Source organism: Heterocephalus glaber, unplaced genomic scaffold (assembly GCF_053883595.1).
Source record: "Heterocephalus glaber isolate CG9 unplaced genomic scaffold, H.glaber_assembly_v1.0 deba00001452, whole genome shotgun sequence".
NCBI classification, from domain to species: domain Eukaryota; kingdom Metazoa; phylum Chordata; class Mammalia; order Rodentia; family Bathyergidae; genus Heterocephalus; species Heterocephalus glaber.
In genome coordinates, this window is record NW_028258302.1 from 20,476,198 (window position 1) to 20,498,520 (window position 22,323).

A 22,323-nucleotide genomic window follows, 5' to 3' on the forward strand; every position below is an offset into this window, starting at 1 on the left:
CCTGCTGCGCAAGCACAAGGACCCAAGTTCAATCACCGGTACCAAAAGAAAAAAAAAACCAAAAACAAATGCTGGGCCAGGGATTTAGCTCAGTGGTGCCACGCCTGCCTCGAAAGTGGAAGGTCCTGAGCTTGATCCCCAGTTACCAAAAACAAACAAAAAAAACCAACAATGACGAAAAAAACATGCTGATGAGGATATGGGGAAAAGAGAACTTTTCTACGTTGTTGGTGGGAATGTACAATCACTATGGAAATCTATGTGGAGATTGCTCAAGAAACTAAAACTAGAAATTCCATTTGATCCCGCTATCCTCCTTCTAGGTCTCTTCCCAAAAGATATATTTCAGGAATGAATCCATACCCATGTTTGTAGCAGCACAATTTATAATAGCTAGATCTTGGAAACAGCATATATATCCATCAACAGATGAATGAATAAGGAAAATGTGGTATTTATATATAATGAAGTACTACACTGCCATGAAAGATAAACTTGAAGCATTTGTGAGTAAATGTATGCAACTTGAAAATTAATGTTAAGTGAAATAAGTCAGACACAAAAGGTCAAATATGGCATGGTTTTTCTTATATAAGAAACACTATATATATATATATATATGTATATATACACACACACACATATACAAATAAGGAGAAAAATAGGAAAGAGAGATAAATAGATAAATAGGAAATAGGGAGAAGTTCAAATACTTCTCCAAATTACATATTCTGTTGTTTCAAAAAATTTTAACACATGTACTAGTTTGTTTTATTTATACTACAAGTTTATCTTAGTTCATTGAGAAGAAAGTTTTGTAATTAGCTTTTTGTAAGAATCTTTTTGGTTTATGTTTTACATTCTGAGTACTTTGAAGATAACAGTACACAATGTATTAACTATTGCTATTCTCTCATTTTGCTATGAAATTTTGAGAGGCAGTCTATAACATGTATAGGAGCAAATTCCCTATGATGAATGTTATTACGTATATCTAAAATGTACCAATAAATGTTTCACTTAAAAAATAAAAAATACTGTGCCCATTTCGGCAGCACATATACTAAAAAAAAAAAAAAACAAAAAAAACAAAAAACAACCCAAAAACTCTGCTTTTTAAAATAAATAAAATACACAAACATTTAGCCAATCTTATCTTTTTGAAAAGTAAAGATCCAAATCCATACAATTAAGAATGAAAATGGCAAAATCACAATGGATCTTGCAAAAATCCAGAAGATCAATACCTACTTTGAGAACCTGTATTCTAGTAAGACGGAAAATGCAGAAGAAATGGACAGATTCCTACATACATATGAAATACCAAAGTTGAATCAAGAAGATATAAAAATTCTAAATAACCCAATATTGGTCAATGAAATTAAAGAAGTAATTTTAAAACTAACAACAAAGAAAAATCCCAGGTCCTGATGGATTTACTGCTGAATTCTACAAAAATTTTACAGAAGATCTAATGCCACTACTCCTCAAACTCTTTAATGAAATTGAAAGGGAACCAATCTCCCAAACTCATTCCTGGAAGCAAGCATTATTTTGATTCCAAAAGCAGAGAAAGACCCAACCTAAAAAGTGACCTACAGGCCAATCTCCTTAATGAACATAGATGCAAAAATCATCATAAGAAACTGTCAAACAGAATGCAGCAGACCATCAAGATTATATACCATGATCAAGCAGGATTCATCTCAAGGATACAGGGATGTTCAACCTACAGAAATCAATAAATTAATACACCACAATAACAGAACCAAGGACAAAAACCATATGATCATCTCAATAGACACAGAAAAAGCATTTGACAAAGTCCAACACTCATTCGTGATAAAGAAAAAACCCTAAAGAAAATTGGAATAGGTCTTTATTTCAATCTGATAAAAGCCACGTATGAGAAACCAACAGCCAATATCATACTAAATACTCAAAAACTGAAGGCTTTCACTCAAATCAGGAACAAGACAAGAATACCCACTATCACCAATCCTGTTCAATATAGTTCTGAAAACATTAACCAGAGCAATTAGACAAGAGAAATAAATAAAAATAATAAGAATAGAAAAGGAAGAAGTTAAATTATCCTTATTTGCTGACATGATACTGTACATAGATGACCCTAAAAACTCTACCAAAAGACTCATAGAATATAACCACATTCAGCAGCATAGCAGGATACAAAGTCAGCACTCAAAAATCAATAGCATTCTTGTAAACGAACAACAAACTTACTGAGAGAGAAATTAGGGAAACAATACTTTTACAGTAGCATCAAGAAAAATAAAATATTCAGGAATCAACCTAACAAAGGAAATGAAAGCCCTTTACATCAATATGCTGGAAAAGGAGATCAAAGAGGATATCAGAAAATGGAAAGATATCCCTTTTTCTTGGATAGGCAGAACCAATATAGTGAAAATGACCATACTTCCAAAAATGTTATACAGATTTAATCCAATCCCAATTAAAACACCAATAGCATACCTCACAGAACTAGAAAAAAATAATCCTAAAACTACATTGGAACTAGAAGAGACCTATAATAGCAAACACAATTCTGGGCAATAAAGGCAAGGCTGGGGGCATCACAATCCCCAATTTGAAGTTATACTACCAAGCTACTGTGATAACAGCATGGTACTGACACAAAAACAGAATGGAACAGAATAGAAGTTGCAGAAACAACTCTAAACACACTCAGCTATCTTATCTTTGACGAAGGGGCCAAACACCTTCACTGGAAGAAAGACAGCCTCTTTAATAAATGGTACTGGGAAAACTGCCTTTCCACATACTGAAAATTGAACCTAGATCCAAATCTCTCACCATGCGTTAAACTAAAATTGAAATGGATCAAGACCTAAATATAAAACAGAAACACTTAATCTGCTAGAAGAGAGAACAGGCAAAACTCTTGAAGACATAGGTGTAGGCAAAGTCTTTATGAACAAAACCCTGATCACACAGGAAATATTACAAAGAATCAACAACTGGGATCACATAAAATTAAAAACCTTGAAGAAAAGAAACCACTGACAGAATGAAGAGACAACCTACAGAAAGGGAAAAAAATTTTACCAGCTATTTCTCAAAGGACTAATGTCTAGAATATATATAGAATTTTTAAAAAATCAGAACTCCAATCCAAAAATGGGCATCTGGAATGAATACACATTTCTCAGATGAAAAAGTACAAACAGCAAATTTATGAATAAATGCTCAATATCACTGGTCATTCAAGAAACGCAAATTAAAACAACACTAAGATTCCTCTAAGAAAGAATGGCTATCATCAAGAAATCAACCAGTAACATTATAGTGGCAGTTTATAGTAGCTAAAGTTTGGAAACAGCCCAAGTGCCCATCAACTGGAAACTGGATAAAGAAAATGTGGTTTTTTTATAAAATGGAGTAATACTCAGCCATAAAGAATGACAAACTAGAGACATTTATAGCTAAATGGATGCATATTGAGGCCATAAGTGAAATAAATAGGACACATGTGTAAATACCGAATAGTTTCTCTGGTGTGAGAAACTCAAAGTGTAAATAAGGATTAAAATAATTAAAACGAATAATTGATAATTTGAAATAGGAAGAAAAGGTCCAAAGGGGTAGGGGTGAAGAGAGGGGAAGGGGAAAGGAAAGAAGGGAAAGGAAAAATTATATGAAAAGGAAAAAATGGAAACAAAGTCTTTGTAAATAGGGAAGGGTGGAGCGGGTGAAGGGTGCACAGGGAATGAGGAAAAACTAAGAACCAAGATACATCATGTACAGGTACAAGTACCCAATGATAAATGTAAATGTATTTTATACCTAAAATGTACCAATAAAAGAATTTAGGGGGGAAAAAAGCAGGCATGCAAAAAAAAAAGAAAAGAAAAGAAATCAACCGGTAACAAATGCTGGCAGGCTGTGGGGAAAAAGGAACGCTTCTCTACTGTTGGTGGGAGTAAACTGGTACAACCAATATAGAAATCAGTATGGAGATTGCTCAAAACACTAAAACTAGAGATTCCATTTGACTCAGCTCTTCCCCTCCTTTATATCTTCCCGAAAGTTAAAAGCATCTTACCACAGCAATATATGCACACCCATGTTTACACTAGCACAGTTTGTAATAGCTAAATCTTGGAAACAGCCCAGATGCCCATCAACAGATGAATGGATAAAGAAAATGTGGGTTGCTGGGCTGGGGATTTAGCTCAGTGGTTCTGCCGCCTGCTTTGCAAGTGCAAGGTCCCAAGTTCCATCCCTGGTACAAAAAAACAAACAAAAAATGTGGGTTGTATATACAATAGAGTACTACTCTGCCACAAAGATAAACTTGAGACATTTTTAGGTAAATGGATGCACCTTGAGACCAATTTTTTTTTTTTTTTTTGAGGCAGGGTCTCCCTTTGTAGTTCAAACTGCCTCAAACTCACAGTGATCCTCCTGCCTCAGTCTCCAGAGTGCTGAGTGCTGGGATTACAGGTGTGTGCCACCACACCCGGCTCGAGACCATACTTTCAAGTAAAAATAAATGAGACATACATGTTTAAATATCTTGTTTCTCTTGTGTGAGAAACCCAAAGGATAAACAAGGACCAAAATGGATGACAAATATTGGGAAGTAGGAAGGAAGTGTTCAAATGGGAAGGGAATCAGAGAAGGGGGAGGGAGAAGTGAAGCAAAGGAAAATGAATGAGAATAGAAGGAAAAAACTGAAACAAAGCTTTTGTAAAAGGAAGAAGAGTTGAAGGGAGGGGAGGGAAATGGGGGTGATCAAGATACAAATTCCCAGGCTGGAGATTTAGCTCAGTGGTTCCGGTGCCTGCCTCGCAAGCACAAGGTCCCGAGTTCAATCCCCGGTACCAAAAAAAAAAAAAAGAAGATACAAATTCCCTATGATGTGATCATTATGTGTATCAAAAGTGTACCTGCAGGCCAGGGATTTAGCTCAGTGGTTCCGCTGCCTGCCTGGAAAGCACAAGGTCCCAAGTTTGATCCCTGGTACCAAAAAAAACCCAAAACAAACCAAACAAACAGAAAGTCTACCAGTAAAATTAACTGAAAAATCTTTTTAAAATTTTTGCAGTAGTAGGGATTGAATCTAGAGCCTTTGCACTGATATACATCCCCAGCACTTATTTCAAGGCAGGGTCTGACTAGTTTACCCAGGCTAGATTCAAATTTGAGATCCTCCTGCTTCAGCCTCCCAGAATGCTGAAATTACAGGCATGCACCACCATTCCCAGCTCTATTTGCTTTTTATGTATTGGTTTATCCTTTATTCAAAATTGTTGAGACCATGTGTATTTCAGATGAGATTGCGTGCATTCAGGTTGGTATGGGCATAGACTGGATCACCTGTATTTCAGAATTCAGAATTTTTGCGAGTTTAAGCAAAAGTTTCAATGTTGACTGCTGGACTAACTGGGATTAAAATTACTGATATTGGGCTGGAGGTGTACCTCATTGTTAGACTGCTTGCCAAGCATGCACTAGGTCCTGGCTTCAGTTCCCAGCACCATAGTAACAAAATTGCCATCAGTGAGTAAAGTGGAACATTGGTGGTGGTAGTGGTGGTGGCGTCTGGATCCAGGGATGTTGCTTATTTCTAAACCAGCATCTTGGTCTCAGTGAACTACAAATGACAACAAAACTAATGTGTGGCAGGTAATTTTTTATTTTTTATTTTTGGTAGTAGGGATCGAACTCAGGACCTTGTGCTTTCGAGGCAGGCAGTGGCACCACTGAGCTAAATCCTCGGCCCCATCTCTTTTTATCAGCCTCCATTTTTTGCTAAGTGTATGAATTGTTAATTTTCTTGCCACCCCTTTTCAAGCTACAGCCAAACTGACAGTCATTTCCAGTCTTTCTGTCTTGCAACCAGAAAAGTGAAGTAACTCCTAGCTCTCCCAAGGGACCATGGCCCTGGCCTGGTCTTTGGTTACTTTTACATGAAACTATAATGCCTTAACCATGATTCTTGGGAAAAAATAATGATCAACCACTTATGAACAAAAACCTCTCTCCATCAGCCAATAACCAGTTATTCTCCTAATCTCTCCTGGTTAACACAGGTGATACATAGACTTGGTAAATTTATCTTTCAGTGCTCAGTGCAATGAGACAGTCTGCAGTTGCTTCAGCTTTCTCCATCCTTACATGTAACACTTGAAAAGTCACCTACTTTTTCTATGCAAAACAAGGCCTTTTACCCTAACATACTTAAATTTGAGGACTAGAAAGAAAAAAGGCAATCCAGTGTCTTGACATTGGGCTGTGAAGTTTGTAAAAGCTTGCTTTGTGTGCTAAAATTTAAACAGGGACTTGACTTTTGAAAAAGTGGGTGTTTTGTTGAAAATTTGAGGTGATACAGTTTCACTGTGAGGTTTCTTAACACTCATTTTTCTAGTGTTTCTTATGCTTCTGGGACTCCCTAGGCAGAGACTCCCAGGAATCACAGGCTGCCCCAAATGTACTCTTTTCTCCTAGAAGCTCCTTCCCAAGTCAGACATTCAGCTTCTTGCTCTTCTGATCCCTGAAACAAAGAGCTTAAAATAAGTAACTTTCAATTACCATAATAAGGTACCATGGTAGATAAAGATTAAACCAAAGGAATGAATCTGAATGGTTGGAACTAAAGGGACTTTGACATCAATATGAGAAGTGTCTGCCTGAGAGTCTTCCCGCTGCCCAGAAGTCCACAGATGGTCAGCAACCTTCTCCATACACTCCATGGGCGCCCACTTGCTCCTGAACTTAGCAAGGTGAGGTGATGCTCATAACCAATGCAGGTTAAACAGCTCAAGTAAAAGGCACAAAAAAAATCATGTTACTGTTACAAAACATATGAATGTGACATCAGGGCAGCAGGGGATTGATAATGTCATCAGAATGTTAATACTCATGTCATAAAGAAGTTTTGGTGGTAGTGATTAAATTATGACTGGGAAAGTTGGTGAGACGTTATAATGTTAAGTCAGGACCAGAACACTGGGCTAGTGTTTAAAGAATTTCATAATACGCCTTTTAAAAATCTGGCACATGCAAATGATAATGGGTCAACTGCTGTAAGGTTCAGGGCAAACCTACTGATCACTCTTTCCCTATATTACCAGCCACTACTCTCCCCTCCCCCCACAAAACACGTGCTACTTAACACATCACATATTTCCAAACTGGCTTCGAAGAATTACTTTTCAGGAGTAGTGTGCAAACTGCCCACATACGTTAAAACCAACCTGACAATTCAAAGTAAACTCTTCTCATCGCAGGGGTTCCTTTTGGGGAACCCTCCCTGTCTGTGGGGATTAGGGATTCCCCGAGGAATTTTTCATAGATGAGAAAGGCAACTTTTCAGTCCTTGGTCTCGAGTCTCTGCACCGCCCTCTCCGCCATTCTCACTAATGCGTCGAATGAGCGACAATGAACTCTCCCCGCTCTGGCTTCCCAATTGCACGGTCTTCAGAGAGAAGAGTTCCTTGCTCCAGCGCCCCGGCTAAAGCGAGACGCAGGAAATGCCCGCCTCTCTTAAGGCAGACGTTCCGCCAAAACGGAAATCCATGAAGCTCAAGGGACTGAACTGGAGAGGAGAGAAACGATAAGGAGAGGAAAGAGCGCCCCTCGGAGGACGCTGACAGGGCACCGGGACGCTCACCTGGCGCCATCAGCCCGGTGCCCCGGAACGCACGCCGAGGGCCGGCCCCCTCCCCCCGCCGTCCCGAAGAGCCCTCTCGCGCCCCCGCGCGCCCGGCCGGGGACGCACGTCCGCGCGCTCTCGCGGCGGGGGGGGGCGGGGCCGGCGCGGGAGCGCGCGCGGAGCCGCGGGCAGGGGGGCGGGGCAGCAGAGCTCGGCGGCTGGGCCTGGAGGACAGCGGCGGTGGAGACGACGGCGAGCAGTGGGAGCGGCGCCGAGAGGCCGTGCGGAGCGCGGGCACCAGGAAGGGGGAGCGCAGAGGTAACGCAGTACGGAAAAGGCGGGCGAAGACTGGGTGCGGACTTGCGGGGCCCCGAAGGCGGGTAGTGGAGGCCGCTTGCCTTGTGCGCCGACGCGGCTCCCTGAAAGGAGGGGTCGGGGCGCTCGAATCCCGAGAGGTGGCGCCTTTTGTATGCCTGGGGCGGCCGCTCCGCCCCATCTTTCCCCAGCGACCTGGCCCCTTGCCCCTCTCGCGGACGCCTCCTCCAGGGCCCTGCGGCGCGCTCCCGCCCTTGTTTTGTTTGGACTTGGGGGAGGAGGGGAGGGCTTCCCTGGCCGTGCGCTCCTGCATCCCAGCGCGCCTGCGCCAGTGTGTGCCGCCGTCCCCGATTGGCGGCGGTCGCGCCTGCGCGGAGGCTGCGCGGCCTGTCGTCCGCCGCTCCCTCCCCTCACCCCACTCCCTCTGCGGTCTTCGGAGCCGGTTCGAAAGATGCCAGCGGCGGTGACTGGCTGCGGCGGTCCCGCCCCCTGGGTTCTCCGCCCCTGCCGCCGCCGCCGCCGCCATTACGGAGCGCCCAGTGGTGAGTGTGCGGAGCCAGAGCCCACACTCCACCGCTTCTCCCGCGGTCGTCCCGACGCCCCGCGTTCCTGCCGAGCAGAGCCTGCTCAGCGTCGGCCTCCCCGAAATAACCTGATCCGGTCCCCGCGTCTTCTACCCCGTGTTGCGCGTTCGGTACTGAGGCCCTGCAGCGCTACCGCTCGCTGCATTGCGTCTTTGTCTTCGCTGCTCTTCGCCGCGCTCCTGTGCCTTCTGTGGGCGCGCTCGGCTTCTCTGTGCGGCCATGGCAGCCTTGGGCTTTGGGCTTCCGCTGGCATCCAAAACTTGTTACCGCTGTACCCTAGGCGGCGAGGTTTGAATCTGTGAATCCATTCGGTAGGTCGCCAAGAAGTAGGCTTGTCATTGAATGCATTGAATGCCTTTGCAACGAAATGAAGGCAGGAGTGGTGGAGTGAGAGCCCCAGATCTGAATCGATCTCGGCTTGACCACTGTTTATGACCGACGGCAATCAATTAGCTTTTCCGAGGCAGAATTGTGTCCTGCACTGAGGACAGGGTCGGGTGGACTGTACTGCCCCTTGTATAAATTCTCCTTCGGTGGTTTATTGAGTTTCCTGACTTTACGTTGAATAAGCGAAAGTCCAATTGGAAATAACGGTTAGGAATTCATCTGAGATCTTCTAAGCAGTCTGGAGTGAAATTACACATGACTAATGTCATTTTTGAAAGATACTTTAAATTTGTTTAATCTGGCATTGGCATAAAATTTACTAGCTTTTAAATTTTTTACTGCTTCCAAAAGTTTAGCGTAATTAATTGCAAAGTAGAGATAACATTTTAAACGGGTTTTTGGGGGTTTGTTTTGTAAGCTTACTTGAAAGATTGAGGTCTGGAAGTTTGTGGAGGGAGTACGTATACTGAACTTTTCACATATAGATGAAATACTGTAGCCAGTTAGAATGTGATTATCTTGAGAGGAAGGACCACATGTCCTTAGTATCTGCATAAGGTAGACATCAGTGCATACTAATTTACTGAAATGTGAAAGTGAAAAAAAAATTGGCAGCAGTCAAATTACAGGAATGGGTTCCAGTAAATGACCCGGTATATTTGAGTATAGTAAGAGACTAGATTGGGATCGATTTGAGGTAATTTATAGTTAGTGACGTTTGTGGCATTAGAATTAATAATGTATTACATAAATTTTGTGGTGAATTATGAAATAAAACTACTTGCCTTAAAATGCATATTACTAAATATATCAATAAACTGAAATACAATGTTAAACTAAATTTTCTGTTGCTTTTTCTTAATGTAGATGGATTCAAAACAAATTTTGAACTTTTAATTTCTACAAGACTGTTATTTCCTGCATTAAAACAATTTAGGCATTTCCTTTGACAAAAGCAAGTCGTATTGTCAGTCTCACATTAAATTAAAACAAAAAATTTTGTTTTGGACATATATGAGAACTCAGGTGAAAGACAATTTTCATTTATTGTTCAACAAGTACACTGGTATGTGTTAAGCACCTGTTCTATGCCTGGTATGTTCTTGGGCAGCATGTATGCAGCAAGGAATCAACTAGATAAGATCCCTGCTGGGAACCAAGCATGGCAACCTAAAAACATTTAGTTAATGGTTATAAAGTAATGTTAAGGTACAGTGAATTAACCGTTCATATAATTTATTAGTTCTGTAATGGCAGTGAATTTATCAAATAACCCATTGACCAATCTATTATAAAGTCTTACAGATTTAAGCTTTGATGTTCTGTGAGCTTTTACTAAGGAAATTGAGAGCTAAGGCAAACGTTACTTAGTATCCCAAATAACTGGGCTCGATTTTTTCTAAATGTTCATCACAAATAGTAAATATAATAATAAATACTACCAGATATCATTGTTTATTCAACTGATTTTTCCAAAAAATATTTATGGAGCTAAGGCTGTATGTCAGACACTGTCATAGGTGCAGTAATAGTCCACATAGGGTTTACATTTCATTTGGAGAGACAGTCAACTCATATTGAACTGAAGATAGTGTTGAGTGGTATAAAGAAACCTAAAGAATAAGATGGGAGGCCTTTCTGAGAGAGATAATGCTGAGGAGAAACCTGATTGAAAGGTCTAGGAAAAATGTTTCCGTTTAGGAAAACAGCGAGTACAAACGTCTTGAAACAGGAATGAGCAGAGCACACTGCAAGAACCACGAGATTTGTGTTTGAAGCCAACAAAATAAAGTGATGGATAGTATAGTAGGAGGTGAGGTTAGTGAGGTAAGAGTAGTAGTGGGAGATTTTAAGCAGGAGATGTCAACATCTTTTTGTTATTTTTTGGAGGGGTCTAGGTTTTGGGGGTTTTTTTTTGTTGTTTTGTTTTTGGTGGATACAACTTACTTCATAGTTATTCCAACCTGGACATACTTTATATCATTCTTGTCCTTAGGCTAATGATGTTTTTGTCTTTATGGACCATGAATCTGTTCTTGCTTCCTTTGGTGAGTAGCTTCCTTTGTCCTCCATTTTTTTAACCTTTTTTTTTTTTATTATTAGTGAATACAGTGTTGACTGTTGTCTTTCTCTAGTATTTTGTTTACAGGGAAATTTTTTTTTTTTTTTTGTACTAGGGATCGAACTCGGGACCTTGTGCTTGCGAGGCAGGCGACGGCACCACTGAGCTAAATCCCAGGCCCAGAAAAATATTTTTTAATGATACTTGTGAACAGGGGCTTCAGAAAGTTTTTATTGACTTCATGGTAGGATTTTCAACCTAGTGTTATCATAGGTTAAGAAAGATAAATCCATTAAAATCCGTTAGCAATGTCACTGTAACAAGAATAATCTAATTATGATGTTTTACTTCCGAGCAGTGTTTGCATGTAAAAATAGCAGATTTGTTTTGTTTTGTTTATTTATTTATTTTTTGGGGTACCAGGGATTGAACTCAGGACCTTGCACTTGTGAGGCAGGTGGTGGTCATTTTATTATTAAGGAAAATACATTGTTATTGTGTATGTCCTAGGTGATGAATAAACATGTTCATGTATTTAAATTACCCCAAGACAGATTTTCAATTTTCACGGGCCTGAATAAAGCCCTTAAGCCATCTTGATCCTCCTTTCACAGATAAAAGAACAACTATATCATGTGGATTATTTTGTAATTTGTAAGTGAAGTACAACATGAGGATTTTACATAGTTTTCATAAGTTAATAAATTTAAATATGCATCGTATTCCTAATTCAGTGTTGATAGTGAGTTTTAGTGGATTATCCTATCTTTTAGCTGCTTTTCCTTGCAGCTGGTTCATAATTCACAATATAGTCTTGCTGTCTGTGTTCACATAAAAAGAACTTTACTGTAACTGAAAGCATTCTCTGCTTGAATTTTTTTTTTTTTCGGTGCCGGGGATCAAACTCAGGACCTAACGCTTGCGAGGCAGACAGCAGAACCACTGAGCTAAATCCCCTGCCCTCTATGTTTGAATTTTTAAAAAATTTATCCTGCCTTGTTGCTGCTTGTGACTTGCCTGATAAATTGAAAGCTCTTAAATTCCTAGACAGGGTCAGAGGTTAAGTAGAAGTGAATGGGTAGTTCATTATTCCCAAGTTTTTGTTAACTGTTTATTAGCACAGATACCTAAACATTTAAATAACCATTTTCTTATACTGAGGGTTTTTATTATATACTATCATTGAGGCCCAGTAAGATTAGAGGAGGAAGGTGTTAATGATCAGGTAAAGTAGGGTGACTACATGGGTTTATCTGTAATTACTTAAGAGTTCTTCTCTGCTTGCTTTGCTTACATTAAAAATATGACAAATAGGTCCTAGAAACATGCATATTTCTATTCCCTCAGATAATGGTCTAAATTTACTTCTTTGGGTCTGGAGGCTCTTAAAATATCATGTTCTTCATTATTTTTGCCCTTGTATTTTCCATTAATAGAGAAAAAAATTACTTCACTAATGGAGATAGAGTTAAGATTAATTTTCCAGATCCCTTTGAGAACAACTCAAGCAAAAGCCTTCTTTTTAGTAAACTGGTCTTTAACTAAACATTTGACTAAACCGTTCCTTAGTCTCCTTATCTTTGTAAGTTCTTTTTTTTTGGTACCGGGGATTGAACTCCGGTCCTTGAGCTTGCAAGGCAGGTGGTGGAACCACTGAGCTAAATCCCCGGCCCCAATCTTTGGAAGTTCTGATGGTAGCAGGAGGGTATGGGATTAGGGTTCCTTATGAGCTTTCTTGTCGTTGCCTTTGTTCATGTGGAAGGTGCAACATCTGCTGTGGCTTATGCGTTTGTCTTAGTCGCTGCTTTACATAGTCTGTGTTTTGATAGTGGTTTTATCTTTTTGATTAATAACTAAGTCATGGGTCACTTTATAAGTTTTATAGTTATTTTTTCCCTTTGGATGTATATTAAATTTAGACAGTTTAGTTATGTTTCTGTTAATCTTCACACCAGGTCTTTTCTGTGCTTTAGGTTGATTCTTCATCACACTGAAACCATTAGGAAAAATCCTTGTGGTTAACAGCAGAGGCTTCAGAGTGTAACGTGTACTCGGGCCTAGAAATTATTTTAAATGGCGACTGATACATCTCAAGGTGAACTCGTCCATCCTAAGGCACTCCCACTTATAGTAGGAGCTCAGCTGATCCACGCGGACAAGTTAGGTGAGGTAGGGGCTGATGCATTCTTGAAGCTCGCTCTTGGATCAACCCCTGACTTCAGGGCCTGCTGGGTTCTTCGTGGTACATGTTCTTATCCCTACTTTGGGAAGACTTAGGGTGTGAATCTGAAAAAAAAAATCTAATAGATGCAGAGTTCTTTTCATCTTCCCCTTCCCCTCAAATCCCTGAGAAAACCTTCAACCTTCTAAATTTATTCCAAATTATGTTTCCACGTGAATCTCTACCTAAAATGAAGTATTTTGAAGATTATTTCTTTAAAAAATTATATTTCACTTTTTAAAAAAAAACTTAAGGAATTTAGCCAGTGCTGCCTCCTTTGCAAGCTCAAGGTCCCGAGTTTGATCTCTGGTACCAAAAAAAACCAAAATAAAAAGCTTAAAAAAAAAAACTTACTAAAAATACTTTGCATCAGATCCTAGAGTCAACTTGAAGAATTCTCCTACATCTTTTGACACCCAGTTAGGCCCCTTGAGAGAGAGAAAAGAGAATTTTTTTATGCATGTTTGATTATGACCATCTCTTTTCTTAGAAGGTAGAAGATAGCACCATGCCAATTCGTCGAGCTGTGAATTCTACCCGGGAAACTCCGCCCAAAAGCAAACTTGCTGAAGGGGAGGAAGAAAAGCCAGGTAAAGCCGTGGCACAAAAGGCAAAATTTTTACTTCAATTTGGAGTATTTCATAAATCCCTTTGAATGTAATTGTTCTTTTTTCATGGTTACATGTTCTAGGGGAACATTTAAAGAGAAAAGCAGTAGTTATTGGTATATCATGGCCAGACTATGTGTGCAAAATAAGACTGCCTCTTAGATTTTTTTGGAAGGTGAAAATAAAATGTTCTTCGAATTAAAAATAGAAAAATGGGGAGGATAGGAACAGATTTAAGAGTGGGATCCTGGACATAACAATGTCACAAGAATGAAGGTTCTAAGGAATTCTGAAAGATTTGGGTCTGAGGGATAGAGAGTGGAAGGTTCCCCCAGAAATCATCAGGCAGCCTTAAGGGAAGCAAAAAAAGTGACCAAAACATTATTTACAACTGATACTGGTGGTGAAGAGATTGGCCAGTCAGGTAGGAGCATAATGAATGGAGAGTAATCCAGACCCATCAACTTGAAGAATTAGTGCTCCTTTATAGCATCTCTAACTGCTTCTGCTCCTTTTCCCTCATTTGTGTCTTGTGACCCCTTTCTTTCTGCTAACATTTTCTTTTTTCCCTTGTATTTTTGTTCAGGTTTGCTAGCACTCTATTTTGTCCCTGTTATGGCTGTTAGAATCAAATGTTTGCTGCCCAGCATAGAATAGAAACAAAATACAGTGCATCTGGTTGCATTTAGCTGTTAGTGCACTAGAGGTTTGCACCTAGATTTTTTGTCTGCAAATCCTTAGGATGGGTCCTATACACAATTTACCTTTGCCTAATGCAGTTAGGGAACATGACAATTAAAATATTAAAAAGAAATGAGTACTGATGAATTGATTATCTTATCCCACATTGGGATCACTCACTAAGAACATCAGTTTTCAGAATATATAGCAGAGGGTTTAGATGTACATTAGAAAAGTCAACCAAAAATTTATAAAGTAATTATTACTTCATAAGTTGTATACTTGTTTAATCTTCTGTATATCTTATTTTTTAAGTAGAAATAATTAGATTGAGTCTTTATTAAGCCATAACTCTAAAGCAACTACAGAGGCTGGGTGTAGTGGTGCACACTTGTAATCCCAGCACTTGGGAAGCTGAGGCAGGAGGATCACCCTGAGTTCAAGGCCAGCCTAAACTACATAGCAAAACGCTGTCTCAAAAAAACAAAAAAATAAAGCAAATACAGGCATACCTCACAGATAATTGTTTCACTTCAAGACTACTGCACTAAACCAAGTGTCATGATAAAGCATTTCCCAGTGTGTATAAAAGTTTCACTTACACTGTAGTATGTTAAGTATGCGGCAGACTTATGTCTAAGAAAGTACAAGCCTTAATTAAAAATAATTTATTGCTAAAAAATAATAATAATCCTCCAGACCTTTAGTGTTAATGGCCGAATTAGGATGGTGGTTGGTGAAGGTTGGGATGGTTGTGTCAGTTTCTTGTACTAATACAATGAAATTTGCCATATCAGTTGACTCTTCCTTTCAGAAAGAAATTTTCTGTGCCCTGATACTGTCCAGTAGCCTTTTATCCACAATAGAACTTTTTTCAAAGTTGAATTTAATCCTCTCAATTCCCAACTACATTTGTTTTCATGGTACTGGGGATCAAAACTGTGGCCTTGGCGTTGAATTACAACCCTACCCCATTTTTATAAATCTTATTTTGAAACGCTCTCAGTAAGTCACTGAATCACCCACCCAAACTTACAAGTTTACAAACTTACAACTTACACTTGTCTCATCCTCCCAGAGTGCTGGGATCACAGGTTTGCACTACAGCTCCCAGCTCAATTAAGTTTACATAATAGATTCTTTTTTCATTTCAACAATGTTCATAGCATCTTTACCAGACATAGATACTGCTTCTTTGCTCATCTGTGAGAAGCAGTTCTTCATCCATTCAAATTTTATCATGAGATTGCAGCAATTTAGCTACATCTTTAGGCTTCACTTGTGAGTTTAGTTGTCTTGCTATTTCTACTACATACATCTGCAGTTTGTCCACTGAAGTTTTGAACCCTCCAAAGTCATCTATGAGGTTGAAATCAACTTCTTCCAAGCTCCTGTTAATTTTGATATTTTGGCCTCTTCCTGTGAATCATGAATGTTCTTATTGGCATCAAGCATGGTGAATCCATTCCAGAAGGATTTCAGTATATTCTGCCCATATCTATCAGAAGAATCACTATCTGTGGCAGCTATAGCTGGACACCGCCCCCCCATTTTTTTTTTTCTTTTTGAGACAGGATTTCACTGTGTAGTTCAGGCTAGCCTTAAACTTTGGATCCTTCTGCTTCAACTGCCCGAGTACCAGGTTTACAGATGTGTACCCTATCCCCAGCTACAAAGTACTTTTTTAAAATAATAAAACATAAAAGTTGAAATTAATCCTTGATCCATGAATTGCAGCATAGATGTTGTGTTAGTAGGCATATAAATAACATTAATCTCCTGCGTCTCCATCAGAGCTCTAAGGTAACCAGATGCATTGTCAGTGAGCAGTAATGTTTTGAAAGCAATCTTTTCTGACCAGTAGGTCTCAGCAAAGAGCTTAAATATTTAGTAAGCCATGTTGTAAACAGATGTGTTCTCCTCTAGGCTTTGTTCCACTGATAGGGCACAAGACTAGATTTGGTGTAATTCTTAAGGACTGTAGGATTTTTAGAATGGTAAATGAACATTGGCTTTGATTTAAAGTCACCAGCTATATTACCCTGATAAGAATCAGGTGTACTTGGAAGGTAGACATCGACTTCTCTTGCTATAAAAATCCTAGATGGCATCTTCTAATATAAAGTTCTTTTGTCCACATAAAAAATGTATTGCTGGGCTGGAGATTTAGCTCAGTGGTTTCTCCGCCTGCTGCTGCACAAGCACAAGGACCCGAGTTCCATCCCCGGTACCAAAAAAAAAAATGTATTGTTCAGAGTGGCCACCTTCATCAGTAGTTATTTTAGCTAGTATTCTGAGTAACTTGCTGCAGCTTCTGCATTACCCCTGGCTGTTTGTCCCTGTACTTTCGTATGATAGAGTAGACTTATTTCTTTAAATCTCATGAACCAACCTCTGCTAGCTTCACATTTTCTTCTAAAGCTCTTTCCCCTCAGCCCGCATAGTTCAAGAGAGTTAGGACTTTTCTCTGAATTAGATTTTTGCTTATGCGAATTTTGTGGCTGGTTTGATCTTCTATCCAAACCACTAAAACCTTCTATGTATCAACAATAAAACTGTTTCATTTTCTCATTTATATACATTATTTAGTAGGGTAGCAGTTTTATTCCCTTTTCCTTTGCATCCATGACTTGGCCACTGTTTCTCACAAGAGGCCTGTCTTAGCTTTTAACATGCCTTTCTCGCTTAGCTTAATCATTTCTATCTTTGGAGTTAAAATGAGAAAAATGCAAGCTGGGGTTTGATGGTGTGTGCCTGTAATCCCAGCACACTGGGAGGCTGAGGTATGAGTACTGAAAATTCAAAGCCAGCCTGGGCATTTTGGGGATTTAGCGAGACTTTAAGAAACGTAGGAAAGAAGCTGGGGATGTAGCTCATTGCAAAAGCCTTGCATTAATCCCCAGTACTGCCTAAAAAGGTAGTGGTGGTGGGGTTGCAATTCTTCATTTCATTTGAACATTTAGAGGCCATTATAAGATTATTTGTTGGCTTAATTTCAATATTACCGTGTCTCAGGGAATAGGGAAGCCTGAGGAGAGGGGGAAGACAGAAATAGTTGTTCAGTGGAGCAGTCAAAAGCATACATTTATCAGTTAAGGGCCAGAGATTTAGCTCACTGGTTCCAGCACCTGCCTGGCAAGCACAAGGTCCTGAGTTCGATCCCCAGTACCAAAAAAAAAGCTTTGTTCTCTGGCTGGGAATTTAGCTCAGTGGTTACGCCACCTGCCACACAAGCGCAAGGACCCGAGTTTGATCCCCAGTACCAAAAAAAACCAAACAAACATTTATCAGTTAAGTTTGCTGTCTTACATGGGAAAAGTTCTGTGTCACCCAAAAGAGGGAACAACAGTACCAAAGGTCACTGATTACAGATCACCATAACTAATAATAATGAAAAAGTTCGAAAACACATGATGTAGGAAAAGTGGTACCAGCAGACTTATTTAATGTAAATCTGTCATAAACTTTCAATTTACTTTAAAAAAAACCCTGCAAAACAATAAAACAAGGCATGCCTGTATTCTTTTTTCTGTTTTCTGTCAGTTCTTTGTTTCTTTGGTGATGGGGATTGAACCCAGAGCCCTGTGCATTCAGAAAATAATGCAAAATTTATAGCTTGTACTAGTATACCAGATATCTTTTTTTTTTTTTTTTTTTGGTACCATGGATCAAACTCGGGTCCTTCTGCTTGCAAGGCAGGTGGTGGAACCACTGAGCTAAATCCCCGGCCCTAGCTTGTACTATTATAATAAAATTATAAGTGGTTCTTAGCTTTTTATTTTTTTAAAATAAGGCAATACATAAACATAAGAGTAAGTAATTGTAAATTCTTAATTTTTATAGCCAATGAGATCAAATTGTTAGGGTGAGGGTTTAGTTCATCATAGTTCAAGATACATCATGACAAAAAAATACACCTTACCATGGGAAACCTAAATGAGTTATTCTCTGTATCCTGGGATATAGTATACCATTTTATACTGAAGTTCTACCCTTAATACTTTGTGATCTTAAGGATATGGGAAACAGTTCTAAAAGGATCAGAATAGGCCAAAGGAGGGCAGAAATAATTCACTTAGTGTAAGTGCTGGCCTACAGGCTTCCCCTAAAACATTTTATAATCCTCATAACTGAGGTAAGGATACTAACTTGGAGATAACAGAAGACTTGCCCTAAGATCATTGAGCTGGAAAATTATAAAGACTGAACTGGAATTGAAGTGTATGTAACTCTTAAAACCTTAGTTTGTCTGAAGAGATATGGGAGGTGTTTGTACCAGACTAATAAAGTCAAGTCATTTAAAGACCATTAATCTCAGATAGGATTTGTAATTGATAGTTGACTGTTCTGAAATTTATGTTTTAATTTGTTGAGAAATGAGAAATACCTTTATAATTTTGCAATCTTATTTTTGCAGTTTGATAGAAATGGCATTCTTTTGTTCTCTTTATGTGAAAACCACAAACATAATTTTTTTTTTTTTGCCTGATTCTTGCCCCTGGAGTCCTTTGCTTTGAAATCTCTGCATAAGCAATGTAAGCAGTTCTGTTTTATAGTAGCTTTTCAGAGACTTGCTGTGAAGAAAAGGCACAAACAACTGCAGACCTTAGTATTCCCATCTTGTCTCAATCAGTTGTTTCACCTGGAAGTACATGCTAATTTTTAAAGATTTGCCAGTTAAAAATGGCGAGCTTTTTAATTGAGATTAATACTGCGGAGTACAGTACTCAAGATTTAGGGTAAATGTGTAGTTTCCTCATCATCTCCTTTTCTCTTGTGTGGTCTGGATAAATATTTGAACAGATAGCTTGAGTGACTTAAAGAGGGTTGAGTATGTAGCATGGTGGTAGAACACTGTTCAGCATGTGTGAGTCCCTGGGTTCAGTCCCCAGCACCCCACACACAAAGTAAAGAAAAAAAAACTATACTCAAAATTGTTTTCATTTTAGAATTCACCTGTTAATTAGAAGGTTTTGGGGGCTGGAATTTAGCTCAGTGGCATAGCACCTGCCTGGTAAGCACACGGTCCTCAGTTCGATCCCTGGTACCAAAAAAAAAAAGACTGTTTGGCTGGTCTGTTTAATACAATAAGCCTTACATTTTTATTGATTGGGGCTATAATGTATGTCTATGTGATGCAGTTCTGCTCACCTTTTTAGAACCAGATGTAAGTTCAGAGGAATCTATCTCCACTGTAGAAGAACAAGAAAATGAAACCCCACCTGCTACATCTAGTGAGGCAGAACAGCCGAAGGGAGAACCTGAGACTGAAGAGAAGGAAGAAAAACCTTCTGAGGAAACCAAAAAGGAGTAAGGAGTTATACCTTCTGGCTGTTTCCAGTTGAAGACCAAGTAAAAGTAAAAGGAATGTAGATCAGATTGAGCTAAAGTATTGCAGCATTGGTTTATGCTAGGTATTTGCTAGTTGGGTTTACTTTTTAGAATTATCATTTGAAATAGTTTTATGCTTTTTTGTATGGGCTATTGGCATGTGTGGTACTTAGCAGAACAGTGGTTTGGGCAGTCCAAAAGTCTTTTGACTTTGGAGTGTGCTTTTATGCTTATAATTCATTGTCAAAATATCTGGGATTTTAAGCATTGACAAAATCTCAGTAAGAAATGAAACACAAAAATCTGACCTGGAGCCAGGTGTGGTGATGCATGCCTGTAATCCCAGCACTTGGGAGGCTGAGGCAGGAGGATCGCCATGAGTTTGAAGCCAGCCTGGGCTACATAATGAGTTCAAGGCCAGTCTGCACTGCATAGTGAGACTGTCTCAAAAAGCCAAAACTGACCTGGAAGAAAGACCCTTCACCCTTTTATTCTTACCTCTGTTCCAGAGTGGGTTGTTTTTACATGTTATGTTATAAAATACAGATCTGTTTCAAGCTATTGCTAGAGTGACTAATACTCTGTATATGTTTGGTGAAGTTTTCAATTGGAGGTGACTTTGAGCATCTGAAAGCAGAATTTGCAATTGATGATCTGTATTTGTTCAGTGTTACTGTTAGTAATTAATTTTTAATTTTAGTGACCCCCTCGGATAGCTGGTGTTCCATTCTTTTCATAATTGGTCCAGTTAGAAATTATTTTTTAAGTAGAAATAACTATACTTTCTAGGTATAATCCTCAGTGAATCCTTTATTCCAGTTGCATAGATGTACTTAAGATCTGTGGGATTTTGGGTGGCTCCTCTGTATTTTTAAATGTTTTAATGCATCTGAATGGAGTACAGTTGTTACTTAATATAACGCTCCATGGCTCATAATGCTACTAGCATAGTTGCATATTTTTTACAACACCTTATGAAGGGGTTGTTATAGTTGAGGTGACTGAGAAATCATTTGCTAAAATTGTGTATCTAGCTACTAGGTGTTCTAGCTAAATTTCAAACCTAGTGTTCTGACTTCAGAGCTTGAGTTCTTTCTACCATATCAAATTGCATCTATTGTAGTACTGACCAGAATAAATTTTAACATTCTCATTTATTTTGTATACTGGGTCTTCATACAAGTGCTGATTTACGTGATTCCTTTTTCCTACACATAAGAGAAACATTTTTAGGGCCGGGGATTTAGCTCAGTGGTTTCGCCGCCTGCTGCACAAGCGCAACGACCCGAATTCGATCCCTGGTACCAAAAAAAAAAAAGAAACATTTTAATTTCATTTATAGTACCCAGGTGTTTTTTTCCTAACTTTATACAGTCATCCCCTCGGTGTCCAAGGGTCATTGGTTACTGAACTCCTGCAGATAACAAAATTTTTTGATATTCTATTCCTTATATAAAATGGCATAGTATAATATTTGTGTGTAATCTGTGCATGTCCTCTGTAGGCTTGGAAGTCATCCCTGAATTATACATAATACAATGTAAGTGCTTTGTGAACAATTGCTATGCTGTTGTTTAGGGAGTAGTGACAAAAAAATATCTGTACATGTTTGGTACAAATGCAGTTTTTTTCCCAAGTACTTTTAACCCTTGGACACCAAACCCAAAAATGTAGAACTCACAGATACCAAGAGTCAACAGTACCTCTTTATGGAAAGTTTATCTTGCATAATAACAGTTGTTTGTTTTAAAGGGAGAAAGATCATTCTAAGGAAAAGGAGAAGAAAGTGAAAAAAACCATACCTTCCTGGGCTACTCTTTCTGCCAGCCAGCTAGCCAGGGCCCAGAAACAAACACCAATGGCTTCCTCACCACGTCCCAAGATGGATGCAATCCTAACTGAGGCCATTAAGGCAAGTTTTTATTTTAGGCAATTATCTTAGATTTATTATGTTCGTCTTTTGCTTGTTTGAAAATTCTCTGTGCAGATACCAGAAATCTTGTGTTGCTTCTTAAAGGAAATTTAAAAGAAGTCCTATGAGGTACATGTTTATCTAATCCAGTTACATTTGGTTACCAGTATTGTTTTTAAAAACTCATATTCACTATAATAAGATTTTATTTTAATTTTTATTAGGGGCCAGGAATTTAGCTCAGTGGCACCATGCCTGTCTCGCAAGGACAAGGTCCTCAGTTCAATCCCCGGTACCAAAAAAATTTTTTTATAGTACATGATTCCAGTACATAATGATTAATTTCATCATGAGGAATTGGTACATGTACATAACATATCTTAATTCTTTTTTACTTCTTCCCTTGCCTCCCTCCATCTCTTGGTTCCCTTTCCATTTGTAAAAGGCCTAGCTCCCTGTTTTCTATTATCTATCAACTCGACTGATTACAAAGTTTTTACTTGAAGGCTGAAAATGTTCATTTAACAAACATTTAACACTTATTTCAGAATAAAAACTAAAAATGTCTGGGGCATAGTTC

General features: G+C 39.0%; 2 protein-coding genes across 44 annotated transcripts in view; one reads left to right on the forward strand and one right to left on the reverse strand.

Moving 5' to 3' along the window:
• Positions 1-812: 812 nt before the first annotated feature.
• LOC147827270 (uncharacterized) lies at positions 813-8,483 on the reverse strand. Its single transcript, XM_087215765.1, has 2 exons — positions 7,245-8,483; positions 813-6,541 (listed from the first exon to the last, which is right to left on the reverse strand). The coding sequence occupies exon 1, from the start codon at positions 8,481-8,483 to the stop codon at positions 7,407-7,409; it is 1,077 nt and encodes a 358-aa protein (XP_087071891.1). The 3' UTR covers positions 813-6,541; positions 7,245-7,406.
• Positions 7,826-22,323, forward strand: part of Hp1bp3 (heterochromatin protein 1 binding protein 3) — a 34,362-nt gene continuing 19,864 nt past the window's right edge. For 2 of the 43 annotated variants that reach the window (XM_087215064.1, XM_087215073.1), the window contains exons 1-7: positions 8,485-8,852; positions 10,925-10,976; positions 11,106-11,234; positions 12,964-13,159; positions 13,702-13,801; positions 19,660-19,810; positions 21,584-21,743. In XM_087215064.1, coding sequence (XP_087071190.1) covers positions 13,064-13,159; positions 13,702-13,801; positions 19,660-19,810; positions 21,584-21,743 — 507 coding nt within the window. In that variant the 5' untranslated portion in view covers positions 8,485-8,852; positions 10,925-10,976; positions 11,106-11,234; positions 12,964-13,063. Of the gene's footprint in view, positions 7,961-8,330; positions 8,853-10,924; positions 10,977-11,105; positions 11,235-12,963; positions 13,160-13,701; positions 13,802-19,641; positions 19,811-21,583; positions 21,744-22,323 lie in introns of those variants that run through there. The other 41 variants (XM_087215054.1, XM_087215062.1, XM_087215067.1 and 38 more) reach the window with 35 other exon arrangements.

Coding starts and splice junctions, on each gene's coding strand:
- LOC147827270 (XM_087215765.1), bottom strand. CDS start 8,483: ATGGCGGCGGCGGCGGCGGCAGGGGCGGAGAACCCAGGGGGCGGGACC.